Source organism: Cetorhinus maximus, chromosome 9, assembly GCF_964194155.1.
Source record: "Cetorhinus maximus chromosome 9, sCetMax3.hap1.1, whole genome shotgun sequence".
Taxonomy (NCBI): Eukaryota; Metazoa; Chordata; class Chondrichthyes; order Lamniformes; family Cetorhinidae; genus Cetorhinus; species Cetorhinus maximus.
This window is the reverse complement of record NC_135887.1, coordinates 54,511,128-54,538,930: the sequence shown is the minus strand read 5'-3', so window position 1 is coordinate 54,538,930 and position 27,803 is coordinate 54,511,128. Positions and strand designations below refer to the sequence as shown.

The window sequence follows — 27,803 nt, the reverse complement described above, 5'->3', positions numbered from 1 at the left end:
CCGTGTCCAGCCCATCTCCCGCGCATCCGCCCTCACACCTTCTCCTCCCTCCCAGAAACATGATAAGGTCCCCCTTGTCCTCACTTATCACCCCACCAGCCTCCACATTCAAAGGATCATCCTCCGCCATTTCCGCCAACTCCAGCATGATGCCACCACCAAACACATCTTGCCTTCACCCCACCCCCCGGCTGCATTCTGTAGGGATCCTTCCCTCCGTGACACCCTGGTCCACTCCTCCATCACCCCCTACACCTCAACCCCCTCCCACGGCACCTTCCCATGCAACCGTAGAAAATGCAACACCTGCTCCTCCACTTCCCATCTCCTCACTGTCCAAGGGCCCAAACACTTTTTTCAAGTGAAGCAGCATTTCACTTGCACTTCCCTCAACTTAGTCTACTGCATTCGTTGCTCCCAATGCGGTTTCCTCTACATTGGAGAGACCAAACGCAGACTGGGTGACCGCTTTGCAGAATACCTTCGGTCTGTCAGCAAGCATTACCCAGACCTCCCTGTCGCTTGCCATTTCAACACTCCACCCTGCTCTCATGCCCACATGTCCGTCCTTGGCTTGCTGCATTGTTCCAGTGAAGCTCAACGCAAACTGGAGGAACAGCACCTCATCTTCTGACTAGGCACTTTACAGCCTTCCGGACTGAATATTGAGTTCAACAACTTTAGATCATGAACTCTCTCCTCCATCCCCACCCACTTTCCGATTTTCCCCCTCCTTTTTGTTTTTTCCAATAATTTATATAGATTTTTCTTTTCCCACCTATTTCCATTATTTTTAAATGTATTTTCATCCATTGTTTTATCTCTACCTTTTAGCCTTTTTCGACTCCTTCACCCCACCCCCATTAGGGCGATCTGTACCTTGCTTGTCCTGCTTTCTACCCTGAATTAGCACATTCCTTTAGATATTATCACCACCTTCAACACCTCTTTGTCCTTTTGTCTGTGACATCTTTTGGTTATCTCCACCTGTCACTGGCCCTCTACCTAGCTCTTCTTGTCCCAACAACCTCCCACCCCCAACCTTAAACCAGCTTATATTTCACCCCTTCTCTCTTTTTTATTAGTTCTGTTGAAGAGTCATGCGACTCGAAACGTCAACTGTACTCCTCTCCACCGATGCTGCCAGACCTGCTGAGTTTTTCCAGGTATTTTTGTTTTTGTTCTTGTTTTGGATTTCCAGCATCCGCAGTTCTTTGCTTTTAAATAGGTTCCCCTTTATCCACCTTATTTGTTACTTCCTCAAAGAACTCCAATAAATTAGTCAAACATGATTTCCCTCTCACAAAGCCATGTTGACTGCCTGATTGCACTGAGATTTTCTAAGCGCCCTGCTCTAACTTCCTTAACAATAGCTTCCAGTATTTTCCCTTCTAGTTAGCTGGCCTGTATTTTCCTGCTTTCTGTGTCCCTTCTTTCTTGAATAGAGGAGTCACATTCACTATTTTCCAATCTGATGGGACCTTTCTCGAATCTAGGGAATTTTGGGATATTGAAACCAATGTATCTGCTATCTCAGCAGCCACTTCTTTTCAGACTCTAGGATGAAGTCCATCAGGATCTGGGGACTTGTCAGCTTTAAGTTCTAATAATTTTCTTAGTACCCTTTCCCTGGTGGTTGTAGTTGTTTTAAGCTCCCCTCTCTCTTTCACCTCCTGATTCACAATTATTTCTGGGATGATATTTGATCCTCTACAGTGAAGACAGAAACAAAATATCTGTTCAATTCATCCACCATTTCCTTATTTTCCATTATTAATTCCCCACTCTCACTTTCTAGAGGACCAATGCTCACTTTACTTTTTTCATTTTTAAATACCTGTAGAAACTCTTCCTATTTGTTTTTATATTTCTAGCCATCTTTCTCTCCTACCATATGTCTTCATGCCCTCATAATTGCTCTTAGTTAAGTTTAAAACCCTAGTCTTGGGTCCATTCCTCTCACCCTCAAACTAATTGTGAAATTCAATTATATTATGATCAGTGCCTTCTCTATCAGGTCATTAATTAACCCTGTCTCATTGCATATTACCAGATCTAGTATAGTTTGCTCTTTGGTGCCAGGATGTGCGGCTCTAAGAGACTGTCCTGAAAACACTATGAACTCCTCAACCAGGCTACCTTTGCCAATCTGATCTGTCCAATCTATATGTCGTTTAAAGTCACTCATGATTATCGCGCACCTTTCTCACAAATCTTCATTATTTCTTCCTGTATACCCTGTCCTACAGTGTGGTTACTGTTAAGGGGCCTATATAAATCACCCCCACAAGTGACTTCTCACCTTTACTATTTCTCATTGCTATCCAAACTGATTCTACATCTTCTTGATCTCCAGAACTAAGGCCATCTCTCTCTACTGTTCCAATGTCATCCTTAATTAATAGATCTACCCCTACACTAGTCAATCAAACTGTAAAATGACAGGAATCTCAGTGTGCTGATGGTAAGTTGTGAAATCATTCATGCAGCACTAATCTTGTAATGCTAACCCTCAGGCTAATGTCAACAGGCAGAGTGAAATACCAAGCACTGTACTTTTTCAACACGTCGACAATTTTTTTTCCAATATGTAAATGGCAGGAGGTTTAAATGCCTTGACACCTTGACAACTCCCTTCAGCAGTTCCCTCGATAGCTCCCTTTGACAGTTCCAATGAGCTTCACAGTTTCAATGAGCTTAATATTTCCTATGTGTTTATCTACTTTTTACGCACATTCACGTACACTTTTAACAATCCCAGAGAGTACCTGACCTCTTTCAAAGGTGTCCTGGGACCATATCCAAAAGGGTACCTTACCTCTCCAAAGAACTCCACTAACTTTAGACCTTCTTCTACCAGGTCTGATATGCATACATTGTATTTCCCACTCCCTCCTTGTGAAACTCAGACCTGACTGAAAGCAGCTGCACTTTTTAACATGTGCAGCTGCCTCCATGAACCATGGATGTGCAAAGTTTGACCCACCCCCATCACCCACAATCCACTGCCCCCGACTGCAAAAATGGCAGGGGCCGGGTTCTGGGGAGTGACTTCCAGATTCGGGCCTCTGGAGCCATTTTCACAAACTCTGTGAAAATTCAGGCCTCAGTGCAGGAGGGGGTTAATAAAGAGATGAGGTAGAGAATGATATATCCAGACCAATACTACCAGTGTAAAAATGGCAACGAACCCTAGCCTACAATTCATGTTCTGGCTTTGGAGGTGAGTAAAAGACAGCACTGAGAATGACAGTGTGTTAAAGAGAAAATGGGTCATGCTGGCCTTAATAAGAAAATCTCCTGCCATCCTGAACGTTCTTTACTCCATCAAACTCGAACACACCCTGCTCTGTCTCTGGGCTTGCATTGTCAGCAGGGAAGTAACTATTTCCTGTTTCATTTATTTTAAAAATGTGTTGTGTAATGGCTGACTGTTATGTACCCATAAATATAAAATATATATGAACTAATATGTACTAATCATTGGTCAACATATTTGAAATCTTAACATATTCCTTTTTTTGCTTAGTTAGACTATATCTCGCCCACATGGTCCTCTAACTGATGACACAACACATTCACCCAGCTTGTGACTGATCTTGAATAATGTCATGTGAATCAGTGAGCGTAGAGAGAATTGGTGGCCTGTTCCACTTTGGTCCTGGCTGAAAGAGGCATTGGGAGGTAGAGATTACAATAGCAAATCTTCACAGAGAGAGGAACAGAAGCTGAGCTGAATGTGAGTTGATGTGGAGTGAAGCTGCTGTTTAATGCTGTGGGTTTGAGTTCACTCAGCCAGTGAATTATCTTTCATTTGCCCATTGTGTGGTGACCTGAGCATTCTATTTTCTTTTCAATTCTCTCTGCTGTTTCAAGCATTGGAGTGGCTTCTGATTCATTTGGTTAATATTTACAATGAGTGACCACTAAAGCTTGTTTAGTCATAGTCAGGTAAGACCCACAAGGTAAAGCCATTTCTTGGAGTCTAACTCATTTCAGAGTTTGACTTTTTACTAAAAAAGGGAAGAGGTTTTGTTCAAAGTTGATCGTAGAAACCTTTAGAATTTGATGCTTCACTAATTTAGCAAAAGGACTGGAAAAATGAGGAGATGGCTTTAATTATGCCTGAAAAACTGGTGGAAACAGATTCAATAGTAACCTTCAAAAAAGAATGGGATATAAACTTGCAAAGGAAAATATTTCAGTGTTATTGGGGAAAGAGCTGGGGAGTGGAATTTATGAATAACCCTTTTAAAGAGGCATGAGGGCCTGAATGATCCAAGATGGTGGCGTAGTGGTAATGTTACTGGACTGGTAATTAGCCCAGGCTAATACTCTGGGGACATGGGTTCAAATCCCAACATGGCAGCTGATGGAATTTAAATTCAGTTAATAAATCTGGAATGTAAAGCTAGTTTCATTAATGGTGACCATGACAACTATCATCGATTGTTGTAAAAACCGACCTGGTTCACTAATATCCTTTAGGGAAGGAAATCTGCCGTCCTTATCTGATCTGGCCTACATGTGACTCCAGACCCACAGCAATGTGGTTGACTCTTAACTGCCCTCTGAAATGGCCAAGCAAGCCACTCAGTGCAGGGGCAATTAGGGATGGGTAATAAATACTGGCCTTGCCAGCAATACCCAAATTCCATGAATAAAGGAAAGAATGATACAATGGGCAGGATCTTGGTTCTGAAATTTAATGGTTGCACAACATTTCTGGATGAACAACGTGTTGGTTTGTGTGTTGTGCCCACTGTAAGATTGCCAACATTAGAGCTAACAAAAAGTTTTTTTTCTCCCCTTGTACAGCTTAATTGGGCTTCAGTGAATTCGCCATGAATGGTGATTCTGAAAGTCAGGATTCTTTACAACAAGTTCCAGACTGGAAGGAGTTTTGCGAGGTGCAGGCACGAGTTGCTGCGACTGAATTTGCCAAGAAATTTCGGATATTTATAAGTGAAAATCCCCATTACGAGTGTCCGGGAATAGAGACTACTTTCTCACAACACTTTGCTTCCCATTTTGTGGAGTACTTTGCTTCGGAGGTGAACAGGCCATATCTGTCAGACTCCCCGATCAAATATAACGTTGCTCCGTTCTCAGACGTCCAGAATTGTCAGCTGCCTTACAGTAAAGAAACTCTCCAGAGAAAAGAGAAGAATTCAGATTCCCTCGAGAGTATAGACAACACTTCGAACTCAAGCAGGTACCTGAGGCAGGCACAGGTCTGGAACATGTCCAATTTTGGCCATTCCCGGAGTTCGGAGGACGTTTCTGGCAGACCAAAGTTTAAGAAAGGGTTTTCTCTGCGGAACATGAGCACGTGCATGGTCGATGGGATGAAAGAAATTTTACAATGGAGGTCCTCGGCAGAACCGCTACTGGATGCTGGGCAGAGCAGGAGACCTGAGGGTGAAGACTCCTCAGGGAATAAACTTGAAAGCGAGGTCCGTGACAAATGGAGCCACAAACTAGAACGTTTACGTTTGACACGGTCATCATCTGCTAAAGTGGAACTACTGGACATCCAAAGAGAAGGCACGTTGAGGTACATGGTGGCTGATGACACTAACTGCGTGAGCAGTACGCAATGGCAGAAGTGTCGACTGTTGCTACGAAAAGCTGTGAGACTGGAGGGAGAACGATTCCTCTTGGAATTTTATGTACCGCCAAAGGTAAGATCAGAGACTTTTACCACCAAGACCCTGGCAGTGCAAGAACTAGAAGAAGCCCACCTTAAAGGTACAGCACAGTTTCGCCCAAATGATACATGGGATTAAAGGGTTAAATTAGGAGGATGGGTTGCTTAAACTTGCCTTGTATTCCTTGATCTTAGAAGGTTGAGGCTTAATCTGATCGAGGTGTTTAAATGATGAAGGCGATTGATGGGGTGGATTTGCTCTGATGGGGATTCTAGAACAAGGGCACAATGTTAAAATTAGAGCTGGCTATTTAGCAGTGAAATCAGGAAGTACTTTTCTCACAGAATATGGTAGAAAGCTGATTCTCCATGGAAAGGCTATGGATGCTGGGGAACAATTTTCGAGACTGAGGTTAATAGAATTTTAGATAAGAGTATGAAGGGAAGTGGAGCAAAGGCAGGTAAATGAAGCTGAGGTATTATAGATCAGCCATGATCTAACTGAATGGTGGAACAGGCTCAAGGGGCTGATGGCTCCTCCTGTTCCTATGCCATGACTGGCTGTGATAGTTGTGAATAATTATTGAATTATATCCATATTTCCTTTATTCAAGTGCCTTTTTGAAATATGCAGACAAATATCAAGGGACAAATCTGACCATAAGGATAAAGGGTGAGGAAAATGGAAACACTCTCAGGAATAAGAACATTAGAAATAGGAGTGGAATAAACCACATAGCCCCTCGAGATTGCACCACCATTCAATACAATCTTGGGCTTCAACTCTACTTTCCCGTCCACTCCCCATATCCCTGATTCCCTGAGAGACCAAAAATCTGTCTATCCCAGCCTTAAATATATTCAATGATGGAGCATTCACAACCATCTCGGATGAAAAATTCCAAAGATTCATGACCCTTTCAGTGAAGAAATTTCTCCTTGTATCAGTCCTAAATGATCAGCCCCTTATCCTGAGACTGTGCCCCTTGTTCTAGACTCCCCAGCCAGGGGAAACAACCTCTTAATAGCTATCCTGTCAAGCCCCTTCATAAGAAGAACATAAGAAATAGGAGTAGGAGTAGGCCATTCATCCTCTCGCCTGCTCGCCATTCAGTAAGATCATGGTTGACCTGACTGTGGCATTAATTCCACTTTCCTGCCTGTCCCCTATAACCCTGGGCACCCTTGTTAATCAAAAATCTGTCTAACTCAGCCCTGAATATATTCAATAACCCAGCCTCAGATGCTCTCTGAAGAAGAGAATTCCAAGCACTAACAACCCTCCAGAGAAATTTCTCTTCATCTCCATCTTAAATGGGAGACCCCTTATTTTTAAACAGTGCCCTTGAGTTCTAGATTCCACCCCGGGGCGGGCGCCAACATCTTCTCAGCATCCACCCTGTCAAGCCCCCTCAGAATCTTCTATGCTTCCATAAGGTCACCTCTCATTCTTCTAAACTCCAATGAGCATAGACCCAACTTGCTCAACCTTTCCTCATAAGACAAAATCCTCATCTCAGAAATCAGCCTATAGGGAACCTTCTCTGAATTGCTTCCAATGCAAGTATAACTCTTCTTAAATAAGGGGACCAAAACTGTATATATTGCTTTAGATGCAGTCTCACCAACTGGGGGGTCTTGCACAGTTGTAGCAAGACTTCCATACTTTTATACTTGATTTCCTCTGCAATAAAGGCCAACATTCCATTTGCCTTCCTAATTACTTGCTGTACCTGCATGCTAACTTTTAGTGGTTCATGCACAAGGACACCCAGATCCCTCTGTACCACAGCATTCTTCAGTCTCTCTCCATTTAAATAATATTCTGCTTTTTCAGGCTTCCTGCCATAGTGGACAACCTCATAATTTCCCACATTATACTCCATCTGCCAATTTTTTGCCAAGTCATTTAAACTACCTATGTCACACTGCAGACTCTTTGTATTCTCCTCACAACTTACTTAATCTTGATTGTTTCAATAAGATCACCCCTCATTCTTTTAAATTGCAGAGAAAATAGACCGAATTTACTCCGCCTCTCATCATAGGACAGCCCTCTCATCCGAGGGACCAATTTAGTGAACCTTCATTTTCAATGCAATAAATATTTCCTTAAATATGGAAACCAAAATTGCACCCAGTACTCCAGGTGTGGTCTCAAAGGTCCATACAACTGTAGCAAGGTTTCTTTATTCTTGTACTCCAATCCCCTTGCCATGAAGAGCAACATGTTATTTGCTTTCCTAATTGCTTGCTGTATCTGCATTCTAACTTTTTGTGTTTCTTATATGAGTATGAAAGCACCCAAGTCTCTCTGAACACTAACATTTACAAGTTTCACACCTTTTAAAAAATGTTCTGCTTCTCTATTCTATGGTCAAAGTGAAAAACCTCACACTTTCTCACATCATACTCCTTCTGTCACCTTGCCCACTCACTTAACCTGTTAATATCTTGTAGTGACCTCCTCACAGCTTGCATTCTCACCTACCTTTGTATCGTCAGCAAACTTAGAAACGTTACTGTCTCTTTGTCTGAGTCATTATTATAGATTGTAAATAGCTGAGGCCCCAGCAGTGATCCTTACGGCACTGCACTAGTCAAACCATGTCAACTTGAAAATGCCCCATTTATCCCTACTCTCCGTTTCCTGTCCCTTAAATGACCCTCTGTGTCACCCCTAACTTCATGAGCCCTTATCTTGTGTATTAACCTTTTGTGTGGCACCTTATCAAATGCTTTTTGGAAATCCAAGTATACGATATCTCTGAAGAAAAATCATACAGGCTCTAAACGTTAACTCTGTTTCTCTCTCCACAGATGCTGCCAGGCATGCTGAGTATTTCCAGCATTTTTTGTATTTACAATATCGACTGGTTCCGCTTTATCTATCCTACTAGTCACATCCTCAAAAACTTTAATAAATTTGTCAAGCAAGATTTCCTTTTCGCAAAACCTGTTGACTTGTTCTAATCATACTGTAATAAAAACAAAAAGCTAAAAGCTACTGCGGATGCTGGAAATCCAAAACAAAAACAGAATTACCTGGAAAAACTCAGCAGGTCTGGCAGCATCGGCGGAGAAGAAATCAGTTAACGTTTCGAGTCTTCATGACCCTTCGGCAGAACTGAGTATAGTTAGGAGAAAGGTGAAATATAAGCTGGTCTAAGGTGGGGGGGGAGAGAGAAGTTAATGGTGGGATGATTGTGGAGATAAGCAAGCAGTGATAGGAGCAGATAATCAAAAGATGTCACAGACAAAAGGATCAAAGAGGTGTTGAAGGTGGTGATATTGTCTAAGAAAAGTGCTAATTAAGAATGGAAGACAGGACACTCAAGGTACAGTTCTAGTGGGGGTGGGGTGGAAAGACTAACAAAGTTTTAGTTTTAGATTTAAAAATAATGGAAATAGGTGGGAAAAGAAGAATCTATATAAATTATTGAAAAAAAAGGGAGGGGGGAGAAACGGGGTGGGGATGGGGGGAGGGGGAGTTTAAGATCTAAAGTTGTTGAATTCAATATTCGGCCCGGAAGGCTGTAAAGTGCCTAGTCGGAAGATGAGGTGCTGTTCCTCCAGTTTGCGTTGGGCTTCACTGGAACAATGCAGCAAGCCAAGGACAGACATGTGGGCAAGAGAACAGGGTGGAGTGTTAAAATGGCAAGCGACAGGGAGGTTTGGGTCTTTCTTGCGGACAGACCGCAGGTGTTCTGCAAAGCGGTCGCCCAGTTTGCGTTTGGTCTCTCCAATGTAGAGGAGACCGCATTGGGAGCAACGAATGCAGTAGACTAAGTTAGGGGAAATACAAGTGAAATGCTGCTTCACTTGAAAGGAGTGTTTGGGCCCTTGGACGGTGAGGAGAGAGGAAGTGAAGGGGCAGATGTTGCATCTTCTGCGTGGGCATGGGGAGGTGCCATAGGTGGGGGTTGAGGAGTAGGGGGTGATGGAGGAGTGGACCAGGGTGTCCCGGAGGGAACGATCCCTACGGAATGGCCGTCAGGGGGGGTGAAGGGAAGATGTGTTTGGTGGTGGCATCATGCTGGAGTTGGCGGAAATGGCGGAGGATGATCCTTTGAATGTGGAGGCTGGTGGGGTGATAAGTGAGGACAAGGGGGACCCTATCATGTTTCTGGGAAGGAGGAGAAGGCGTGAGGGAGGATGCGCGGGATATGGGCCGGACACTGTCAACGACCGTGGGTGGAAAACCTCGGTTAAGGAAGAAGGATGCCACAAAGGATCATCCTCCGCCATTTCCGCCAACTCCAGCATGATGCCACCACCAAACACATCTTCCCTTCACCCCCCCTGACGGCATTCCGTAGGGATCGTTCCCTCCGGGACACCCTGGTCCACTCCTCCATCACCCCCTACTCCTCAACCCCCACCTATGGCACCTCCCCATGCCCACGCAGAAGATGCAACACCTGCCCCTTCACTTCCTCTCTCCTCACCTCCCCATCCCCACTAGAGCTGTACCTTGAGTATCCTGTCTTCCATTCTTAATTAGCACTTTTCTTAGACAATATCACCACCTTCAACACCTCTTTGATCCTTTTGTCTGTGACATCTTTTGATTATCTGCTCCTATCATTGCTTGCTTATCTCCACAATCATTCCACCCTCAACTTCTCTCTCCCCCTGCCCCCCCACCTTAGACCAGCTTATATTTCACCTTTCTCCTAACTATATTCAGTTCTGCCGAAGGGTCATGAAGACTCGAAACGTTAACTGATTTCTTCTCCACCGATGCTGCCAGACCTGCTGAGTTTTTCCAGGTAATTCTGTTTTTGTTCTAATCATACTGTGCCTTTCTCAGTGTATTGTTAAGGCTTCCTTAATAATAGATTCCACCACTTTCCTGATGACTGATGTCAGGCTAACTGGCCTGTAGTTCCCAGTTTTCTCTTTCCCTCCTTTCTTGAATAATGGAGTTACATTTGTAAAATTCCAATCTGCTGGGACTATTCCAGAATCTAGGGAATTTTGGAAAATCATACATTATCTCTGCATCTATCTCCTTTGGAACCTTAGGATGTAGGCCATCAGATCCCAGGGATTTGTTGTATTTTAGTCCCTTTAGTTTCTCCAGTACTTTTTCTCCAATACCTTTATTTTTTCCTTTACCTTATTCTTTATTAGCTTAATTTCCTCACTCTTATTAGCCCCTAGGTTACCCTCTATTTCTGGCATGTAACTTGTGTCTTCTACTGTGAGGATAGACACAAAATATTTATTCAATATTTCTGCCATTTTCTTATTCCCCATGATAATTTCTCCTGCCTCTGCTTCTAAGGAACCAACGAGTAACTTGCCTCCTGACTCCCCAAAGCCTGTCCACCATCTATAAGGCACGAGTCAGGAGTGTGATGGAATATTCCCCACTTGCCTGGATGAGTGCAGCTCCCACAACACTCAAGAAGCTTGACACCATCCAGGACAAAGCAGCCCGCTTGATTGGCACTACATCCACAAACATTCATTCCTTCCACCACCGACACACAGTAGCAGAAGTGTGTACCATCTACAAGAAACACTGCAGAAACTCACCAAGGCTCCTTCAACAGCACCTTCCAAACCCACGACCACTACCATCTAGGACAAGGGCAGCAGATGGATGGGAACACCACCATCTGGAAGTTCCCCTCCAAGTCACTCCCCATCCTGACTTGGAAATATATCGCCATTCCTTCACTGTCGCTGGGTTAAAATCCTGGAACTACCTTCCTAACAGCAATGTGGGTGTACCTACACCACATGGACTGCAGCAGTTCAGGAAGGCAGCTCACCACCACCTTCTCAAGGGCAACTAGGGATAGGCAATAAATGCTGGCCCAGCCAGTGAAGCCCACATCCTGTGAATGAATTAAAATTTTAAAAAACGTTTACTTTGGCTACTCTTTTCCTTTTTATATACTTGTAAAAGCTTTTACAATATGTTTTATATTCCTGACCAATTCACTCTCATATTCTGTTTTTTTCCTTTTTTTAAATCAATTTTTGGTGGCCCTTTGCTGGTTTCTAAAACACATCCAACCCTCAGATTTACTACTATTCTTTACAACACTATATGCTTTTTTAAATCTAATATTATCCTTAACCTCCTTAGTAAACTACGAATGGATCTTTCTCACTGAGTTTTTGTTTTTCAATTGAATGTATTTTTGTCAAACATTTTGAATTATTTCTTTAAGGTTTCCCAATGTTTATTCACCACCATATCTTTTTGTCTATTTATCCAATCAACCTTAGCCAGCTTTCCCCTCACACCATTGTAATTGGCTTTGTTTAAGTTTAGGATTCGTGTTTGTGATTGGAATATGTCCTTTTCAAACTTAATGTGGAATTTAATTGTATTATGACCATTATTTCCCAGTGGATCTTTTACTATGACATTACTAATTAACCCTGCCTCATTGCACAATTGAAGAACATAAGAACATAAGAGCTAGGAGCAGGAGTAGGCAATTCAGCCCCTCGAGCCTGCCCCACCATTCAATATGGTCATGGCTGATCTCATTTCGGCCTCAACTCCAATTTCCCACCCTCTCCCCATAACCTTTCAACCCGTTACTAATCTAAAATCTGTCTATCTCCTCCTTAAATTTATTCAGCGTCCCGGCATCCACTGCACTCTGAGGTAGTGAATTCCACAGATTCACGACCCTTTGAGAAAAGTAATTCCTCCTCATCTCTGATTTAAATCTACCACCCCTTAGCCTAAAACTATGACCTCTCATTCTAGAATGCCCCACAAGGGGAAATATCCACTCCACATCTACTTTGTCTATCCCGTTTAGCATCTTATATACCTCAATTAGATCTCTTCTCATCCTTCTAAACTCTAGCGAGTATAGGCCTAAACTGCTCAATCTCGCCTCATAAGACAAGCCCTGCATCTCTGGAATCAATCTAGTGAACCTCCTCTGAACCACCTCCAGTGCAATTACATCCTTCCTCAAGGGGACCAAAACTGTGCACAGTACTCCAGGTGCGGTCTCGCCAATGCCTTGTACAGTTACAACAACACTTCCCTATTTTTATAGTCTATTCCTTTAGCAATAAATGCCAAAATTCCATTTGCCTTCCTTATTATCAGCTGTACCTGCATACTAGCTTTCAGCGATTCATGCACGAGGACACCCAGGTCCCTCTGCACTGAAGCATTCTGAAGTTTCTCTCCGTTTAAATAATAAGGCACCTTTTTTATTCTTCCAACCAAAATGGATAACCTCACACTTATCCACGTTAAACTCCATCTGCCAAATTTTGGCCCATTCACCTAACCTGTCCATATTTGTAAATTTCTTATTTCTTCATTGCAATTTACTTTCCCACCTATTTTGGTGTCATCTGCAAATTTAGCTATAGTACCTTCTATCCCTGAATCCAAGTCATTAGTTATATTAAGTAGTTTAACTAGTTAGCTATAAATTTAGTGCATTTTTTTTTATTCATTCATGGGATGTTGGCATCACTGGCTGGGCCAGCACTTATTGCCCATCCCTAGTTGCCCTTGAGAAGGTGGCGGTGAGCTGCCTTCTTGAACCGCTGCAGTCCATGTGGTGTAGGCACACCTACAGTACTGTTAGGGAGGGAGTTCCAGAATTTTGACCCAGCGACAGTGAAGGGACGGTGATATATTTCCAAGTCAGGCTTCGAGGGGAACTTCCAGGTTGTGGTGTCCCCATGTGTCTGCTGCCATTGTCTTTCTAGATGGTAGTGGTCCTGGGTTTGGAAGGTGCTGTCTAAGGGGGCTTGGTGAGTTCCTTGTATCTTGTAGCTCCCTTGTACTGGTTTAAAGTACTGCCCCCAACTGTCCCCCTTTACAGGGATAAAATCTTAAAACTAACTAACAGATCACCTACCTGCTCACTTAATTAATGCCTTTGAAGACCCACCATCTACTGATGGCTTAAAAAGATACAAAACACATCTCCTAATACAAATCCTTTCTATGTGCTTCCCCTGGTAACCTACTGCTTCTTCCTACCCCTTAAATGTAATGGAACTGATGGTCATAATACAAGCCAACTGCTCAGAAATGTCCCCAGGAAAAACTGCTCTGAGTATACTCCTTATGATGAGTCAGACTGAAAGTGCAGTGGGAGGAGGATTTGCCATACAGAAATAACCTATAAATGCATTTAGGAACATGGGAACACCAGAACAGAAGGAAGCTATCACCTGTCGAGCCTGTTCCACTATTCATGGTTGATCTGTGACCTAAGTCCATGTGATCTTTGCCCCATTTCTGTTAATACTCTTGGTTAACAAAAATATATCAATCTCAGATTTAAAATTAACAATTGATCTTGCATCAATTACCATTTGCAGAAATGATTTCCAAACTTCTACCAACCTTTGTGTGTCGAAATGTTTCCTAATTTCATTCCTGAAAAGTCTGCCTCGAATTTTTAGGCTATATTTCCCATCCAGCAGAAATATTTTCTCTCTCTTTCAACTCTATTTCCCTTAATATCTTGCAAACTTCAATCAAATTACCCTTAACTTTTGAAATTCCAGGGAATACATCCCTAATTTGTTAGCCCAGGTATCATTTTGGTAAATGTACATTGCACTCCCTCTGGAGTCAGTATATCCTTTCTAAGGTTTGGTGCCCAGAACTGCTCTTATACTCTAGGTGTGGACTAACCAGGAGTTTGTATATTTGTAACTTAACTTTCACCACCTGTATTTTAGTCTTATAGATATAAAGGCCAGCATTCCATTAGCTTTTTTGATCATGTTCTGAATTGTTCATAATATTTTAATGATCTGTGTACCTGGATCCCCGAGCGTCTTTGGACTTCCACTGTTTCTGGATTTTCACAACTTATAAAGTACCCTGTCTTTCTATCCTTTTTAGACTCCAAAGTGGATGGCCTCACATTTGCCAACATTGAAACCCACTTGCAACAGTTTATCCAAGTTTCTCCTTGTAACTTTATTCTTCCATCTGCACTGTTCCAATGCTGTCTATCTTTGGCATTAGCAAATTTGGATAAGTGGCTTTCTATCCCATCATCTAAGTCACCAATAAATATGGTGGCTTGCTCAGGCCCCAATACAAATCCTTGCCGGACATCATGAGTCACATTCTGTCAATTAGAGTACCCGCCCATTATCCTTACTCTCTATCGCCTGCCACTCAGTCATTTTCCAAACCAGGTCAATAATTCGCTTTTGAATCCACGGGCTTCAATTATAGCTAACAGCCTCTTGAGAGGAACTTTATCAAATGCCTTCTGGAAGTCTGTATAAATAACATTCCCTGTCCACTACTTTATTCACCTCCTCAAAAACTTCAATATAATTTGCCAGGCATCAAATACTCTTTACAAATACAGCTTTGTACCTCGGAATGTTAAAGAAAGACAATATAGTGATATGTGGACTGTCACTTTTACTGGACAAACATTCACGAGACATTCAGAGACAAACTGAAGGTTACAGTCCCTGCCTGAATGCAACAACAGCCCAGAGATAGGCAGAGGATTCTCTGGATTCAAGCATATTAACTTAACTACTTTAAATAAATCACTTTTATACTTTACAAACTGTTGGGAATTTGAAACGGGAACAGGATATGTTGGAAACATTTGAGCAGGTCAGGCAACATCAGGGGAGAGCAGAGGATTTAATATTTTGGGTGGAGGATGTTACTGCAGAACAGTATTTGAAAAGGATCAGAACAAAGGAAAAGGAGAAAATGCTACTTCTGTCCCTGACAGGTTCTCACCCAGACGTCACTCTGGTCGACAGTCTTGGCTTGGCTTTCAGCTAGGCCTGGAAGTGAGTCCCTACCTGCTATTTTTAAAGCTCCTCTGCTTTCCTTCCGACACAGACAAAAGGTCAAATGCAGTCTCACTCACACACACTGTCCCACTCTCTCTCTCTCTCTCACACACACACACACACACACGCCCACACACACACTCCCACACACACTCCCACACACACGCCCACACACACTCCCACACACACTCCCACACACACGCCCACTCCCACTCCCACTCTCTCACACACGCCCACTCCCACACACATATACACAATCCCACGCACACACCCACATACACATACACTCCCACTCCCCCTTACACACACACACACACACACACACACTCCCACATACACACACTCCCACACACACACACACACACACACACACTCCCACATACACACACACACACTCCCACATACACACACACTTCCACTCCCGCATACACACACACACACACACACACACACTCCCACACACACATGTAGACAAATTACCCCTGAGCTTTCTAAATTCCAGGGGGTACAATCTTAGTTTGTGCATCTCTCCTCATAAATTAACCCTTGGAGTCCGAGGTATCATTCCAGTAAACCTACCAGATTTATCATTTAATGTAGATTTCCTCCTAAAATGAATCACCTCACATTTCTCTGCATTAAATGTAATTTATTGGCCAAGGTCCTCCTGAAGTTGCTTATGCTCCTCTCAATGGTTCTTCATACTCCAATTTGCAACTTTTGCAAGTTGGGCCCTGCAGTGATTGAAGGTATAGCTTTTCCTACTGTCTATCAGGGGGGGTCACGAGATTGTTCTGACAAATGAGCCCTAAACGCAGGTAATGTGGGAGGGATGGAGCTTTCTAGTTGTGGACCTTGTTCAAGCATGTCGCTTCTAAAAGAGCTAGGTAATAAAGTTATCTGTTTCAAGTAGAAACCTGTCCGGTACATCAAGTCATTACATTTGGCGACAAGGATGGGTTAGCTCCAACTCTGCCCCTTGCCTTGTGAATGTGAATACATCAGTTCTTAAGGAAAAAGAAAAGTCGACTCACCAGTCATGCCACTCTTCGGCAGAATCGACCCTTATGGTGCACCTATGGAAGACTGGAGACAGTATGTAGAGAGCCTTGGTTTTTATTGCCATGTTGGCAAATGAAATAACCTCAGAGGAGAAGCAGAAAACAATTCTTTTAAGCGTCTGCGGGAGCAAGACATAGAACCTCATTCACAGTCTGACAGCCCCGAATCTGCCCAATTCTAAATCTTTTAATGAATTAGTAGACCTTGTGAAGACACATTTTCAGCTGAAGCCATCGGTAATAATGCAGAGGTTTAAGTTTAACTCCAGAGTAAGGGCCCTGGGACAGTCCATTGCAACTTGTACAGTGAAGTTGAAGGAGTTGACTGAGCATTGCAACTTCAGAGACGCACTCAATGATAGGTTGCAGGACCGGTTAGCTTGTGGTATTCACGGCGACCCCATTCGGCACTGTTTACTTGCAGAAGTTAACATCGATTTGAAGTGCACGTGGAAATAGCACTAGCCATGGAAAGTGTTGCGAGGGACTCGCAGGCTTTACAGAATGTGCAACATGGTGCCGCTCTTGGGAACCGACCACTGGGCGTGGCGCGAAAACCAGAGAGATAGCAGCGAAACGGGAGACGGTCTCTGCTGCTCGAAAAATGAAAAGGCCTAGTGGAAGCATTTCAGCAGCTCTCAAGTTAATCTGTTACAGGTATACGGGTAACCATGTATCACACATCTGCAGATTCAAAGAGGCAGAATATCATTACTGCCACAAGAAAGGACACATAATAAAGCAATGCAGGGAAAAATCAAGATAGCCCATAAGACAGCAGACCAAGATGATTGAAGTGAATAATATAACTTATATGAAGCTGCTGATACCGATATATATTCCCTGTACGTTGTCAAAGCAGTGAAAACTGAACCAATAACTGTCACCATTCAAGTGAATGGGAGGTCTCGAGTCATGGAGGTAGATATGGGAGCCTCAAAAACAGTGGTGGGAGAACACACATTTAAATACCCAAACTAAGGTACCCAGCCACTGAATCTGGAGCAAACCACAGCTCAATTGAAGACATACACTGGAGAGTCAATACAGGTAAAGGGCATTGCCACAGTACTGTCCAATAGGCAACAGACAGCCCAGCTTCCAGTGATCATAGTGACAGGTGAAGGACCTAGTCTTCTGGGCCAAGATTGGTTACAAAAAATTAAGTTTAATGCTCTTAAATATTTCAGGAGTTCCTGAGCTGTTAAGGAAACATGACAGTATATTTTAGAATGAGTTAGGAGAATTGAAGGACCGTCACATGCTGCAAGAATCCCTCAGGTCAGAGTTCGTTCCACTAGAAAATCATAAAGAGAAACCAAACGAATTCAGTGCCACTCTAAACAAAGTGAAGAAATAGTTGGCAGAGAAGACTCAACAATGTTCAATGTTCCAGGAGGAAGCCAAGGGATACAAGAAGGAGACTGAAGAGCTGAAGAATTAGCTGATTGAAACAAAAGAGGCATTAGAAGGAAAAGTCATGGAACTTTCCAAGATGTGAGTGGATAATGAACCATGGGTAGCTCAACTATTGAGCTGAACCAAGTTAAGATTTCACCAGAGAGAAATTTGGCTGACCGAGAAACCAAAATGAAGGACGAGACAAAACTCTGTGGGAAACAGAAAAAGAAAAGACAGAAATCAAATCCAAAAGGCTAGTCGGCTATGGCTCCAGAACCCTCTCTGCAGCTGAGAAAGGATTATTCACAACTTGAAAAGGAAGGTTTACCAGTAATATTTGGAGTGAAGAAATTCCACCAGTTTCTGCATGGATGACATTTCCCCATTGTGTCAGACCATAAACCATTAATGGGTTTATTCAGTGAGGATAAAGCTATTCTGCCAATAGCCTCAGCAAGAATTCAATGTTGGGCTTTGATATTATCTGCGTATGAGTATACCTTTATGCACCATCCTGTCTTGCATATTGCATCTGTGGATGCACTCAGTCGTCTCCCGTTACCAGATAGCATTGTACGTGCTTCAGTGCCGCAGGACGATGTGCTTGTACTGAATTTCCTGGATTCTTCACCTGTGAGTGCGAAGCAAATATGGAACTGGACAAACAGAGATCCAATTTTGTCAGAAGTCTGACACCTGGTACTGCAAAGGTGGTCGAATTCACCAGTGTCTGAAGAGATAAGGCCATTCCATACCCATAAAACGGAGTTAAGTTGTCGAGATGGAATCTTGATGTGGGGATCAAGAGTCGTGCCTTTGCAAGGAAGAGAACCATTCTTGACAGAGCTTCACAGTGTGCATCCAGGCATATCGAAGATGAAAATGCTTGCACGAAGCTATGTCTGGTGGCCAGGCATAGACAGCAACATTGAAAGCATGGTCAAGCACTGTCTCCATTGTCAGCAACAACAGAAGTTGCCCATTTCAGCTCCACTGCATCCATTGGAGTTGCCTGGTTGACCCTGGGTTAGAAATCATATTGATTATGCAGGACCATTTTTAGGTATCATGTTTTTATTGATCATCATGCATTCTAAGTGGATGGATGGGTATGAAGCCAGATCACCGACATCTGTACAACTATTGAAAAGCTGCGCCAATGTTTGCATCTGCATGGCCTACCAGAAGTCATTGTTTCGGATAACAGTACAGTCTTTACCAGTACAGAGTTTCAGAGATTCATGAGCTAAAATGGAATCAGACATATTACAACAGCACCATATCATCCCTCATCAAATGGGTTAGCTGAAAGAGCAGTGCAAACTTTCAAATCAGGAATGAAGAGGTTATCCAAAGGTACTCCAGAAACTCGACTTCCCGTTTTCTTCTCAATTATCATACGACTCCTCGTTCAACTACTGGTTCAATGCTGTATGAATTATTAATGTAACACTGCCTACTTACAAGGTTAAGTTTGGTGTTTCCAACCTTAGAGGGGAAGGTAGAGAAGAATTAGAGTAATCAAAAATTGAATCACAATATTCATAAGTAAGCTCAAAGATTTACTGTAGGAGATACAGTTCTCGTGCGGAATTTTGGAAATGGACCTAGTTGGGTTCCTGGTATAATTGTCTCTGAAACTGGTCCCTTGTCATTCCAAGTGGAAGATCGAATTTTTTGACAACATGTGTATCAACTAAGGACAGGAGAGACATTACAACAACCAGCTATTCCACCTGTAATCAATGTCAAACCATTAATTCCTATCAGCTGACTCCATCTCACTCCCTGACATCATCTGAGACTGAGACTCATAGCAACCTTGATGTCATATTTGACTCTGTGCTGAACTTTCGGCCACATACCTGCGCTATCACCTAAATCGCCTATATCCATCTCTGTAACATCACCTGACTCTCAGTTCATCTGCTGCTGAAACCCTCTTTCGTGCCTCCATTACCTCTAGGTTTAACTATTTCAATGCATTTCTAGCCAATCTCTATTAACTTAAGCCCATCCAAAACTTTGCTGCCTGTATCCTAACTTGCTCCAAGTCCTGTTCATCCATTACTCCTGTGTTCGCTGTCCTAGATTTGCTCCTGGTCAAGTAATACCTCAATTTCAAAATTATCACCCTCATTTTTAAATCCCTCCATGGCCTCATTCCCCCAATCTCTCTAATCTCCTCCAACACTACAACTCTCCCAGATCTCTGTGCTCCTCCAATTCTAACCGTTTGAGCATCCCTGATTTTAATTACTCCGCTTTCGATTGGCTTTCGTGCTTTCAGTTGCCTATCCTCTTAAGCTCTGCTTTTAATAGAAGAAGCAAAAGTGACATGAAGAAAAACTTCTTCACACAGTGAGTAATTAGGATCTGGAATGCACTCTGAGAGTCTGGTGAAGGCAGGTTGAATGGAGGCATTCAAAAGGAAATTAGACTGTTATCTGAAAAGGAAGGATCTGCAGGGTTGCTGGGAGAAGACGTGGAAATGGCATTAGGCGAGTTGCTCATTCGGAGAGCCGTGCAGACATGATGGGCTGAATGGCCTCTTGCTAACCCTAACCCTGAACTCTAACATTCCCTAAACTTCTCTGCCTCCCTCTTTACCTTTAAGATGCTCCTTAAAATCTACCTCTCTGACCAAGCTTTTGATCATCTCCTTATGTGTCTCAGTGTTATATTTTGTTTAATAATGCTCCTGTGAAGTTTTATTACATTAAAAGTGCGATATAATTATAAATTGTTATTGAAGCCACTTTGATAGCTTTGACTGGTCTTTTACAAGCTGTGAAGAATCAGCTGTAATTGATCTTGAAGAAAATGAGATAAAAACAGAAAATGCCAGAGAAACTCAGCAGGTCCAGCAGTACCTGTGGAAGAAACAGAGTTAATGTTTCAGGGTGATGACTTTTCATCAGAACTTTCGCTCGCTCACTCACCCACCCACTCGCTCACCCACCCACTCATTCATTGAAAGACATGAGACCTTTAAAAACTTACTTGAATACATTAGCTAATTTCATAAAAAGGGGGTGTGTCCTCCATTCACCTGTCGCCTTCTACGCTCACTAGACTTGCCCTTGAGAGTCTGCGCTGGCCCATTTCTGCTGCAACTGGGAAGTATCAGCTGAAAATGGGCAATATAGTCAGAATGCAATAAACTTCTCGGGCTGAGGCAATGCGTTCAGCATTCCCACTGACCGGGAGATCTGGGCCATTAACTTTGTTTGTCTTTCCACAGATGCTGTCTGACCTGCTGAGTATTTCTAGCATTTTCTGTTTTTTGCCCCCCCAAATTTCCAGCATCCTTGGTATTTTGCTTTTGTATTAGTATTGAAGAAAATGAGCCTTCACATGACATTAGAACCAGGAATATCCTGTGGAGTTTTTTTTTGTGGCAAGTCATTTCTTGATGGCAAACCCTGAAGAAAGATTGCTTTAATGCCTACTGTCAGAAACCATCAACTTATCTCAGTCCATTTCCTGCCTTGCATTTGTGTAAAGTAGGAGGCCACTTCATTTAATCGATTGGTTCTAGAAGGCTCCAGCCTTATCATCTAACCAATTGGGCTTTAGTCACATCCCCCAAGTGATCTAATTGGTTCTGACATCCTGCAGCCCAATATTCCCAATGGTCTGATTGGTTGATGCTGACAATTCAATTGCTGGAAAGCTAACTTTTCTGAAGAAATTAAAATAAATTGATAAAAAGGTTGATGCTCAAAAAGTTGGCATAGAAATAGTATCAAGAATCCTATCAGCTGTGGATTGAAGTTCCTTTAGTAGAGAACAAGACCAATTGTGTATTGGAGCCCAGCCTCCCTGTGAGAATGCTTTGGTTTGACTGTAATTGCCAATGACAGCAGGCATTCTACCCTCTCGCTTTTCCAGAGCTGCTCTGACTTTCTTTGCCCACAAAGACCTTGTATATTGTTACGTGCACTGGCCCACAGTAGCTTGGTATTCTTCGGAACAAAACCGCTGTTCACAGCAGCCCCATTGACTGCAGAATTCACAGATCCTTCAGCGTGAATGCTAAGATTGGGCTTTTGTGAAAATCTAGCTGAGTGAACAGTGCTTCCTTTGTTCACCTAGTTTGGGACAATTCAGAAACCTACAGACAATGATGTCCACACAATCTTCTGTCCCCCCTCCAGTGCTCTTGATAGCTACCACCATTTTGTTTGCTCGCACAGTGAAAAATTAACAACGAGATTTTTTTTTTAAACAGAAGTTATGTAATTTTTCTCAGGACATTGTGACTCTTTGCTTGTATTGATTTCATTTACTGCGCAGAAAATGACAAATTACCACGACCACAAATAACCTTTTTTGGTTCGGTAGCTATAGTGATGTACAGGGAGGCAGGCTCTCTGTGAGTTAGATACTCTGAGCATTACACAATCTAAAAAGGTTATTGAGGCCCTGAAACTAATTTACTCATTAGTCTACACTCATAATAAGCACAATAACAACAAATTTCATTTATTTAACCCCTTTAACATAAAAAAATTAACCTGAGCAGCTTGCCAGTTAGGGCTCAAATCTGAGCAGCAGTCGGATGGGTGAGGGTGGTCTATGAATTGTTGTTAAAAGGTAGGAGCAGGCTCGAGGGACCAAATGGGCAACTACTCCTTTTCTTACATTCCTACAGAGGTTTTTAAAGGTGGGGAGAGAAGTCACCAGGTGACAGGTTTAGTGCAAGAGTTTGAGTGCGGAGGGAGCAGAGTAGATATATGGAGAATTGAAGCATAGGACCAGAAGAGATTGTGGACAGAGTAAGGCCATGGATGGATTTTAAGACTAGGATGAAGGTTGAAACAAGTGCATAGAGTTCAGTGAGAATCAGTGTCAACGATGAGTTCATGTGCATGTCAAGATTAGTCAAGTAGTTGCACCAAAATAACATAGATTCACAGAAATTTAAAGCACAGGAGATTGTTTGGCCCATTGACCCTGATATTAACTTGGAGGCGGGGAAGGAATGGGAGGCTGTTTTGCAGCTGGGAAGCACAGGAGAATGCGTTTGCCCCAGGCCCTGCCAAATTTACATCTTTTGTTTCCATTTCCCAGCTGTAGTCAGCCAGATTGCGAGGCTGGCTGGCTGTCAGGAGGGAAGGTTTTTAGCAGCAAGCTGAGGAACAGAGCGGAGGGACACAGATTGTAGTTGCAGGGGGCATGGATCGATTGGAGGGTTGGAGATATCAGAGGCCTGAGACACATCAGGGTGTGTTTCTGGGAGGATAGACGGGGGTGTGGTTGTTGGAGACACATTGGGGATGGAGGTGTGCTGGTGGAAATGAAAAGGTTGAGGGAGATGGAACTTGCAGTGCAGAGGTGGTGGAAATCAGAAGGGTGAACTCAATGAGAGATTATGACTCTAGGGGTCGAGGTCTTCAATCGTGGGGAAGGAGCAAAGCAGGTAAGCAAGCACTTACCTGCTAAATCCAGCAATCTTCGCCTCCCTTTAACTGCCGGTTTCTCAATGTCTGGGCGATCTGGAGAATAGGGATTAGATTTCAGCCTTATTATAACATTTAAACAACGAACACACCTCCCGGGAATGGATTAGCTGCCTGTCTTTATTAAAACTGGAAATAGAAAGGTTGAGGCCAGGTTTGAAACTTTTAACATTTTTACAACACCCCTGCCCCAAACCCACCCATAAAGTTCCTGCAGATTATCCTGTGCCAGTGCTGTGATGGAACTATCAGCTGAATCACATTCATTTCCTTTCTCCAAAACTATTTTGTATTTCTCTTTTTCAGATATTAATCCACTTCTCCTTTTAAAAGCAGTTCTGGATTCTGCTTCCCCCACTGCTCCTGGTCAGATGTTTCTGGCCTAACAGCACTCTGTGTTAAAATATAAACATTTTCTATACACTCCCTTTCTTCCTTTGATAATCATCTAAATTGATGCCCTTGAATCAGTGACCAATGGAAATAGTTTTTCCTGATTTACCTCATACATCTATCAAATTGAGAATTCTAGAAGAATCAAAGAATTTTATAGTATTGAGGATGTCATTCAGCCCATCATTCCTTTGTGACTCTTTGAAAGATCTATCCAGTTAGGCCGCGCCACTGCTCTTTCCCCATAATCCTGCAAGTTTATCCCCTTCAAGCATATAACGAATTCCCTTTTGAGTGTTACTGTTGAATCTGCTTCCATTTCAAACTCTACATTCCAGATCACAACAACTCACATAATGTCACCTCTATCTTTATGCCAATTGTCTTTAAATCTGTATCCTTTGGCTGCTGACTGTCCTGCCACCAGAGAGTTTCTCCTTATTTACTCCGTGAATAGAAACAAAGACATTTCTCCTTATTTACTCTGTGAATAGAAACAATGTGCAGAGGTACGGGGAAAAGGCCCAATGGCATTAGGTCATAATGCTCATTTGGAGAGCCGGTGCAGACGTGATGGGCCGAATGGCCTCCTGTGCCGTTAAAATTCTGTGATACTCAGTGAAAAGCACTTCACAATTTTAAACACTATTAAAACTCCCCTTAATCTTATTCTAACCAGAATAATCCCAGTTTCTGTAGTGTCTCCATTTGACTGAAGTCCCACATCCCTGGTACTATTCTAGTAAATGTACTCTGACCCCTCTTTATCTCCTTGACATCATTCCTGAACTGTTAATTGAATACAAGACTCCTGCTGGAACCTAACAAGTGGTTTACAATGATTTAACATAACTTTGTTTCTATTCTATGGCTCTCTTTATGGTACCAACGATCCTGTATTCTTTTTAACTTCCTTCTCAACTTGTTCTGTATTTATACTGTTTCTGCACCTCTTTTGAAATTGTACCATTTGGTTATATTGTCTATCTTTGTTTGCTCTACCAAAATGTATCACTTCACACATCTCATCATTGAATTACATCTGCCATGCATCTTTCCATTTCACCGATCTTTTTAAAAATTCTTTCATGAGATGTGACTGTCACTACCAGCATTTGTTACATTCCTAATTGCCCTTGAGAAGATGGTGGTGAGCTGACTTCTTGAAACACAGCAGTCCATGTGGTGTAAGTACACCCACAGTGCTGTAAGGGAGGGAGTTCCAGGATTTTGAACCAACAACAGTGAAGGAACATCGATATATTTCCAAGTCAGGATGGTGAGTGGCTTGGAGGGGAACTTGCAGATGGTGGTGTTCCCATCCATCTGCTGCCCTTGTCCTTCTAGGTGGTAGAAGTCGTGGGTTTGGATGGTGCTGTCTAAGGAGCCTCTGCAGGTGGCTGCACTGCATCTTATAGATGGTACAGACTGCTGCCACTGTGTATCAGTGGTGGGCGAGGTGAATATTTGAGTTGGTGGATGGGGTGCTAATCAACTGGGCTGCTTTGTCCTGGGTGGTGTCAAGCTTCTTGAGTGTTGTTGGAGCTGCACTCATCCAGACAAGTGGTGAGTATTCCATCACATTCATAAGAACATAAGAAAAAGGAACAGGAGTAGGCCATTTGACCCCTTGAGCCCTCTTCACCATTCAGTAAGATCATGACTGATCTGAATGTGGCCTTAATTCCACTTACCTGCCTGCCTCACCCCACCCCCAACCCCTCCATAACCCTTGACTCCCTGGTAGATCAAAAGTCTGCCTAACTCAGCCTTGAATATATGTAATGGCTCAGCTTCCGCTGCTCTCTGTGGAAGAGAATTCCAAAGATTAGAGACCCTCTGAGAGAAGAAATTCCTCCTCATCTCTGTCTGAAATAGCAGACTCCTTATTTTGAAATGGTGCCCCCAGTTTTAGATCACCCCACGAGAGGAAACTCTTAGCATCTATCCTATCAAGCCCACACAGAATATTTTCAATAAAATAACCTCTCATTCTCTTAGACTCCAATATAGGATCAACTGGTCAACCTTTCCTCGTAAGACAATTCCTTCACCTCAGCAATCAATCTAGTGAACATTCTCTGAGCTGCTTCCAATGAAAGCAAATGTCATTCTTTGCTGGTTTGCTGACTTGTGCCTTGTAGATGGTAGACAGGCTTTGGGGAGACGGGAGGTGAGCTACTCACCGCAGAATTCCCAGACTCTAGCCTGCTCTTGTAGCCTCAATATTTATATGGCTAGTCCAGTTCAGTTTCTGGTCAATGGTAATCCCCAGGATAACCCCTCTCCTAACTTTACTCAGTTCTGCTGAAGGGTCATGAGGACTCAAAACGTCAACTCTTTTCTTCTCCGCCAATGCTGCCAGAACTGCTGAGTTTTTCCAGGTAATTCTGTTTTTGTTTTGGATTTCCAGCATCCGCAGTAGTTTTTTGTTTTTATCCCCAGGATGATGTTAGTGAGAGATTCAGTGATGATAATGCCATTGAAATGTCAAGGGGAGATGATTAGATTCTCTCTTGTTGGAGATGGTCATAGCCTGGCACTTGTGTGGCATGAATGTTACTTGCTACTTGTCAGCTCAAGCTTGGATATTGTCCAGGTCTTGCTGAATTTGGACATGGACTGCGTCAGTATCTGAGGAGTCACGAATGGTGCTGAATGATGTGGCGCGAATGTTACTTGCCACTTGTTATGATATGGCAGGTGATATTTGCCGGGCTGACTAAATCCCAAAGGGAAACTTGGTCAGGCTATCACAACGATTTGCAATTTGTATTTATTATGAGAAAGTATGTGTACTGAAGTTAGAAGCAAAGATTCCACCACCACTATTGGATATTTTAAATATTAAATTAAAACATGTATTAAAAAAAGAAAAGAAACCTTAAACACACAGGGTTGAAGTTATACAGTTAAATTTAGTCTTATAACAGTTCCCAAAAGATTTCTACTTGGCTAGACTCACAAAAAACACCCTTTTCCAGGCAAAATTCCCATAGATTCTTAATCTATAGAACATCCAGTAATATTAGCACAAGGCACCCACTGTGGCTATAAGGGAGGTATTTCACAAGCTTCTCTCTTCCTCTCACTCGAAATCCAAAGCTTGTAACAAAATCAAGCTTTCTGAAGAAACCAGACACTTCTCTGGGGTGGCTAGAAGCTGCTTCCTTCATAGGACTGCGCGCACAGCACTCTCTTCAAGATCACATGGCCACACACATCTCACAGCTTTCAATGTTTCCTTAAATATATTTCTTCCCTTTCATCTTCACCCATTGCTCTTAATTTCCCAGAATCTAAAAATCTTTCATGTTTTTATGGCCACCACTTTCAGGAAAAATAAACTTAATAACTCTGCTTTATTTAATTTATGATCTTTGCCAATTGTAAAACTTCATTTTTTCTCTCTAAAATTCAATAGCTAACAATTCACTCCTCATTTATCTCCTAATACAAATTCCTATTCATGTTATATCTACTGGTATCCCATCTTACCTCGTTCATTTCCACTTCAAAAATGCCTGCTCTCCGCCTAACCCTTTGATGATTTAAACCTTGCTGTCTGACTGTCTTCAGTCTAATTAAATTAGTCACAAACACACACACACAACATACACATAGACCCCACAAACCTGCTTCATAGTATCCCACAGTAATATTGGAAAAAAATACATTTTCTTTACACACTTAGCCTAAGTCTGAATGTTGTCCAGGTCTGCAGATGGACACAGATTGTTTCAGTATCTGAGAAGTCACGAATGGTACTGAACATTGTGCAATCATCAGTGAACATTCCCACTTCTGACTTTATGATGGAGAGAAGGTCATTTATGAAGCAGCTGAAAATGGTTGGGTCCAGGACACTACCCTAAGGAACTCCTGTAGTGATATCCTGGGGCTGAGCTGATTGGCCTCCAATAACCACAAACATCTTCATTTCTGCTAGATATGACTCCAACCAGTGGAGAATTTCCCCTTAATTCCTATTGACTTCAGTTTTGCTAGGACTCCTTGAAAGCAAGGATAGTCACTCTCACC

General features: G+C 42.6%; 1 protein-coding gene across 4 annotated transcripts in view; it reads left to right on the top strand.

Moving 5' to 3' along the window:
* sh2b2 (SH2B adaptor protein 2) overlaps positions 1–27,803 on the top strand; it is a 117,767-nt gene that overhangs the window by 11,030 nt on the left and 78,934 nt on the right. For 3 of the 4 annotated variants that reach the window (XM_078548752.1, XM_078548750.1, XM_078548753.1), the window contains exon 2: positions 4,819–5,684. In XM_078548752.1, coding sequence (XP_078404878.1) covers positions 4,845–5,684 — 840 coding nt within the window. In that variant the 5' untranslated portion in view covers positions 4,819–4,844. Of the gene's footprint in view, positions 1–3,654; positions 3,740–4,818; positions 5,685–27,803 lie in introns of those variants that run through there. The other variant, XM_078548751.1, reaches the window with a different exon arrangement.